Consider the following 6684-nt stretch of genomic DNA (forward strand, 5'->3'; position numbering starts at 1 on the left):
AGAAAGTTACGTATAAAAGCTGAAAAGTAAATGCGTATAGAGACAAAATCCTTCTAAGTCACTAACAATAGAAATCAAAGTTCCCAGTTGGAATTTGCTTCCAACATGATTTTAAAACTCGTGGGTCCATTCAAAACTTGGTACAACCTATCGTGAACCGGGCAGCTGAGTCAACAATTTCAATGGATTCACCGATTTCAGTTATTTTATAATAATTGGAGTTATTTTTTTAGGTGATTGTTCACCTTCTTCTAATCTTCTCTTTTTCAAAGAGATTTTTAAAAGAGTAAATTACCAAAACAAAACACGAAAATTGAAAATTTCCCACAACAATGCACTACTCAAAAGAGTTTGGATCTAGGACTGCAAACTGAGCAGGTTGGAAGTAAACCCAGACTCAACTCAAACTGATCATTGGGCTTAAGTTCACTAACCCAAGTTCAACAGGAATTTGATCTTCAAAAATTGGATTAGCCCGAGTTAGGTAATTTTGTACTGTTTGGTCGGGTTGGCTTATTGTATAACTCTAATTTCATCTTAAGTCACAAGTAAATTTTTATATTTTAAAAAATAAAGACAACATCAAAACAAAAATCACTAGTAAATAAAATCTCATACAACCTTCAAATTAATCATTGAAAAAAATATTTAGACAAATTGTTCTAAAACAAAGTCTATAGTACTAATATTCAATTGACCACAAGCATAAAAAAAAAGCTAAAAAAAAGAAAAATTATAATTAATATAAAAATATTATCTATTATTATGTAGCATCGGGTTCGGGTTGAGTTAGGTTGTCTCAACCCTCAAGTTAAGCGCAACCCAAATTCCAGTTAGATTGAGATATTCTAACCCATGCTAAACTCATCTTCTATATAACTCGGCCCAGACTTGCTCATCTATCGGATTTGAGCCCGAGTTGAGATTAAGCCAACCCGCCCACCCAGGGTGAAGGATTGAAACTATCCTCTTACTCCTCAATAGTCAATACATGCTACTTAAGTCTCAATCCAAGGAATCAGTGTCTAAAATATCTCCTATTAAAAATTTCCTTTAATTGTGATTTACATGACATACATTGAAGTTTGGGAGGAAGGTATCAATCCTCCACCCTGGTGGATATTCATATTCAAATTATTTCGAAAATGGTAAATTACCATTTTCAAAAATAATTTTTTTTATTAAAATAGTATTAAAAAAAATGTATGGTAATTTCTAAATTTTTCATAACAAAAATGTCATTTTCTCTTTCTTTTGCCTTTTACCATTTTACCCCTCACAATTATCAAAATTAACTCTTTTATATAATAAAGACAAGAGGGTATAAATATAATTTGAATATAAATTAAAAGAAGGGTAATTAAGTAATTTTAATATAAAGTTAAAAAAGGGGTATCAAATCATGTTTTTGAATGCCACAAAGTGATCCCATCATAAAATTATCATTTTTAATCTTATTTTATGAGTGCTGATAATATGACTTAGGCATATGGTAACTCAATCGACTTACCTAACATGACAGGTTCAAAAATCGTAGATGTGCTTTCTTGGGGATATAAAATAATGGAACTCCATAAAAAAAATACAGTTTTGTATCCTGAGAAAAGCATATTTACAGTTTTTAAGCTTGTAACATCAGGTAGGTCGATTGAGTAAGCTATGTACCTAAATCAGATTATCACATCTCTTTTTTTATATCTTATATTGACTCGAGAGTCTTTGTGTCGAGTCGAACATTTTAATACCATACACAGCTGGCATAGTTGCACCATATGAGAGATTATGATACTGTTACCATAGGGATATTTTGGTATTTTGCGTACCCCAAAACATGTGGAGGCGTTTCTTACCAGAGAAAAAAAAACATGTGAAGCTGAGGAAGTGAAAGAAACTAATCAAGACCCTATGGTATCATCATTGATAACGTAAGCTTCGGTCTATTTAAGCTCAACTCAAGCACTCTGATTGATCACAAGTAGGCGCCTACTTGTTGAATCTTCCTAATTACAGATTCAAAAAGACCTAGGGATGTATCCCAAAACCGAAAACAATGCCGTCGGTGTCTCTGATGGATTTCAGATTACTCCGTCGGAGAAACCCCGAAGAAATAAGTATGCGCTAGGTTGCGCAATTTTAGCTTCAATGGCTTCTATTCTGCTAGGTTATGGTGAGTCTTCTAGCTATTTGATCTTCAAAGAAGTGAAATGTACAGTGTCTTTGCTTTTACGATTGTAGATCTGTTTATATCTAATGGCACTTAAAACGTCAATTCTGCATCTTTACTTCCTGATTTAGATTTTATTGAAGTTTGGGATTCTTTTTCTTTTAAGCTTTTCTTCTGTACATGTGGAAATAATTAATCTGGATGCCCTTGATTTCAAAAAATTCCTCCTACAAAAACAAAATTTCAAGTTGATCCTCCTTTAATAAATCATACTAAAACATAAAATTTAGAAAGAAAGAACTTATTTGTTGCGAATCCAAAAATTGTTACCTCAGATGTAAGAGTCATTCCACTAATTTTTAAGAATTAAATAGATAACTAAATGAGAAATTTTCAAAAACATGGTCAACTTTTGATGGAATTTTGATTTTAATTCCAAAACATGAAAAGTGAGACGACAAGTATTTCAAAGTAATAATCTCACTGATATATAAGGTAGCGAAATTGTACATATTTATTGGAAAAAAGACAATCACACTGATTATAAAAGTGACAATCTTACCTGTTCATTATTTTTTAGCGAGATCGTGACTTATAAACTAGCAAACTTGTGACTTTTAATATAAATATAAACGATTTCACTACTCTATATCAATGAGATCGTCACTTTGAAATACCTACCAACTTGTTCTTCATGTTATGGGAATTAAAATGAACATTGTGTTGGAATCAAAATTTCATCGTATTTAGCGAATGACATGCTAATTTACCCTAACTTAAAAGGACAATGAATCATAGTCCAACTACCTAATTAATTATGATCAAAATATATAATTTCTTCATTATTTAAGAATTCTTAATCATTAAGTAATATCATGTCACATGGTTTGTCACATGGCTTGTATGGGGTGCATACTTTTTATTGTCATGTGAATGATTTATGTAGATGCAAAAATTTGCTCTACCTTAGGATTGGTGATGATGCTTTTTGATCTCCACTACTTGTGTCCTGGGTGTATCTGCAACAACACTTCTCCAACGTTCTTGAATTCCTTATTTTAATGGATTTGAAACTCTCAAACTTCAATTATAGACCCTCAGACTTTGGTTGAAGGCAATGATCTTTCTTCCTTCTCTGCTGATTTGGCCGTTCAACTATGTTGTCTCGTATTTCAAGCGCTCGACTAAATTGTCTCAAGACTGTCATGTGTCACTTTTTTTTTTCCGAAAAATACCCTTACAGGTAATAATACTCTTTTTCTCCCCTTCTTTTGAGATGCAGATATTGGGGTGATGACTGGAGCAGTGATATTCATCCAAGACGACTTAAAAATAAGTGATGTTCAAGTCGAGATCTTAATGGGAATTCTCAGCATTTACTCTCTATTTGGATCGGCCGCAGCTGGAAGAACATCTGATTGGATTGGTCGTCGATACACAATCATCTTTGCCGCTGTGATCTTCTTTGTAGGTGCTTTAACGATGGGTCTCTCCCCAAATTACACCTTACTCATGGTAGGCCGATTCATCGCTGGTATTGGCGTTGGTTACGCTCTCATGATTGCTCCCGTCTACACAGCCGAGCTCTCACCCGCTGCCTCTCGAGGCTTCTTAACCTCCTTTCCTGAAGTCTTTATCAACGCGGGAATCTTACTCGGATACGTCTCCAACTACGCCTTCTCTAAACTCCCAGAACACATCAGCTGGCGAATCATGCTAGGTGTCGGAGCAATTCCTTCAGCCATGCTAGGTTTCAGTGTACTCACCATGCCTGAGTCTCCACGTTGGCTCGTCATGCAAGGTCAACTTGGCGAGGCAAGACGGGTACTCATTAAAGTATCCGACAGTAAAGAGGAAGCCGAGTTGCGACTCGCTGACATCAAAGCCGCTGCAGGTATACCACAAGATTCCAATGATGAGGTAGTTTCAGTACCAAAACAAAACCATGGTGAAGGTGTATGGAAGGAGCTTCTCATCCGTCCATCACCATCAGTTCGACGTGTTTTAATTGCAGCCGTTGGAATACATTTCTTCCAACAAGCTTCTGGTATAGCTGCTGTGGTCCTTTACAGTCCTCGAATTTTCAAAAAAGCTGGAATTAAGAAGAAATCAGGACTGTTAGTTGCAACTGTGGCCGTTGGATTCGTCAAAACTATTTTCATCTTGGTTGCAACATTTCTATTGGATAGAATAGGACGGAGACCTTTGCTTCTCTTCAGTGTAGGAGGAATGATTCTGTCACTCGCGGGACTAGCGTTTGGTTTAACAATAGTTGATCATCACCCTGATGAGAAGCTCATGTGGGCCATAGTTATTTGTATCACTATGGTATTGTTGTTTGTTGCATTCTTTTCGATTGGGTTGGGACCCATTACGTGGGTCTATAGTTCAGAGATATTTCCACTAAGGCTGCGTGCCCAGGGAACAAGTATGGGAGTTGCGGCGAATTGTATTACGAGTGGGGTTTTCTCAATGACTTTTATATCACTTACTAAAAGGATCACGATTGGTGGGGCCTTTTTCTTGTTCATGGGAATGGCATCAGTGGCGTGGGTGTTCTTTTATACGTTTCTACCGGAAACACAGGGTAAAACCCTCGAAGAAATGAATACTTTGTTTGATAATTTTGAGTGGAGATCATCGTTGATGGGAAACCAGAACAAAGAAGAGACTGGAAGCAATGGTCAGGTTCACTTGGCGACAAAATCAAATGGATCAGCTTTGAATTAGGGATGTCTTTGTTTGGTAATTAGAGGATGATGTCATGATTGCTTTTAATGAAATCGAATTGTTGAATACGATAATTAATAGCTTCTAAATGATGAAGAATGTAATATGAAATAGTTAAAGAAGAATTTGATCATTGAAGACCCCTGCAATGTTGAAAGTATAAGAGCTTCTCAGCTATGGGTGCTGATACAGAGAGTAGTACTCGGGCAAAGACGAACTTGATCACTAGGGTCTTTTTTAGATTTTAATTCCCGATAGATCTTCTTGAAATACCTAAACTCTTTAAAATATAATTGTAAAATTGACACTCGAATCAAAAAATAAATATAAATGTTCAAAATTAGGAGTATATAATTCTCCATTTGTTATCACAGTCAAAGATTGTCGAGAATCCTAATTTTTTACTTTTACTCAAAAGTTGTGATGATCCGATCGTTTATCTCTTCTATGCCGACATCCAACAAAAATTTGAAATAAATGAAAACCTAGGTTGAAGATGGAGAAAGATTGGGGTTTCTCTAATATTTAAATAAAAAATTAGTTCTGAAATTTTCATGACTTAATATTTATAGTGTTAAAAGGACGTAACAGCCATTATTTAATTTGTTTTATTTTAATTAAAATGTCTATGTCTAGAACTCTGATTTTCGTGATCTTATAATTTATTTCGATGCGTATCTAATGGCGTAATTAGTTTCAAAAAATTTTAACTTTAAAAAAAAAAAAATTCCTTTTGTTGATATTCGAATTTCTTCAAGTTACATATTTAAAAATCTAGGGCGTTACAGGAGCGTAAGAATATCACGACTCTTAAATATAAGATAATTAAGTTTTTCTTTTTCTTTTCCTCCTTGTTTTTCTACTAGTAACATTGAAGGAATGTTGATAAAGATGAAAAAGTGGCAACCACCACATGTGGGGATCTGAGGGAATAAAATAATTTTGTAATTCTTTTAAAATGTTCCGCCCACCCCAACTACCAGTAGCTCATCATTCGACGACTCCTTTCTCTTACCTTACTTTTCAATATTAATTAAATAAAGAGTAATTTTATCATTAAAAAATAAGTGTTGATTTTCTAACTAGAAAGTCTACACTCGGTCAATACTCGGAGTGAAGACTTTCTAGATAGAAAATCATTATTCTTAGAAAAAAGGACTTTTCTAGTGATAGTGTTAAAGTCACACCAACTATTACAAAGGGCAACCCAACCCCATAGCCAAATTTTTTGCCTTCTATGGGTTAAAAGTTTTGGAATGAGCTGATTTTTGGTGACGATAATCTCTATATTGAGGAGATCATCTTCACAAAAAATCACTCCATTCCGAAACTTCTAACCACAATAAAATAAGTTGAAGAATCATAAATCGTCTATTTTTTTAAAATCATTTTTGATTGGGTTAGAAGTTTCGGAATGGGCTGATTTTTGGTGAAGATGATTTCCTCACCTATAGAGATCATCCTCACCAAAAATCAGCCATTCCCAAACTTTTAACTTATATAAGATCAAAAAAATATGGCAATGGTGGAGGGTGCCCTTGGTAATAATTCGGGTGCCTTTAACACTACCTTTTTAAGTCTTAACTCACCCCAGATGCTAGACATGCAAACGGACCCGATCATCAGCAAGCACGCTGCAAATAATTAGTTTGGACTAATGGTGGATTTCGGGCTTGGACTTAGTTTGGACTATTTTTGAAATGGTCATTTTCAACGCAAATAATAATTATTTTATTATTTGTTATCTTAATGGTCATTTTTTCTTTTCTTTTTTGAAAAACAACAAAAAG

The 6684-nt window shown here is 34.6% G+C and overlaps 1 protein-coding gene across 2 annotated transcripts; it reads left to right on the forward strand.

The window, feature by feature from the left end:
* Positions 1-1879: 1879 nt before the first annotated feature.
* On the forward strand, positions 1880-5051 carry LOC147407319 (polyol transporter 5-like). Of its 2 annotated transcripts, none has more exons than XM_086435822.1 (2): positions 1880-2167; positions 3447-5051. In XM_086435822.1, exons 1-2 carry the CDS (start codon positions 2029-2031, stop codon positions 4892-4894), a joined length of 1587 nt encoding a protein of 528 aa, XP_086291948.1. In that variant the 5' UTR covers positions 1880-2028; the 3' UTR covers positions 4895-5051. The 2 variants fall into 2 exon arrangements, with proteins under 2 accessions (XP_086291948.1, XP_086291949.1); XM_086435823.1 differs by lacking the exon at positions 1880-2167 and adding an exon at positions 2207-3278.
* The last annotated feature ends 1633 nt before the right edge of the window (positions 5052-6684 follow it).

The sequence above is a fragment of the Akebia trifoliata genome, chromosome 3, assembly GCF_017979445.1.
Source record: "Akebia trifoliata isolate Shusen 1 chromosome 3, ASM1797944v1, whole genome shotgun sequence".
In the NCBI taxonomy this organism is placed as follows: Eukaryota; Viridiplantae; Streptophyta; class Magnoliopsida; order Ranunculales; family Lardizabalaceae; genus Akebia; species Akebia trifoliata.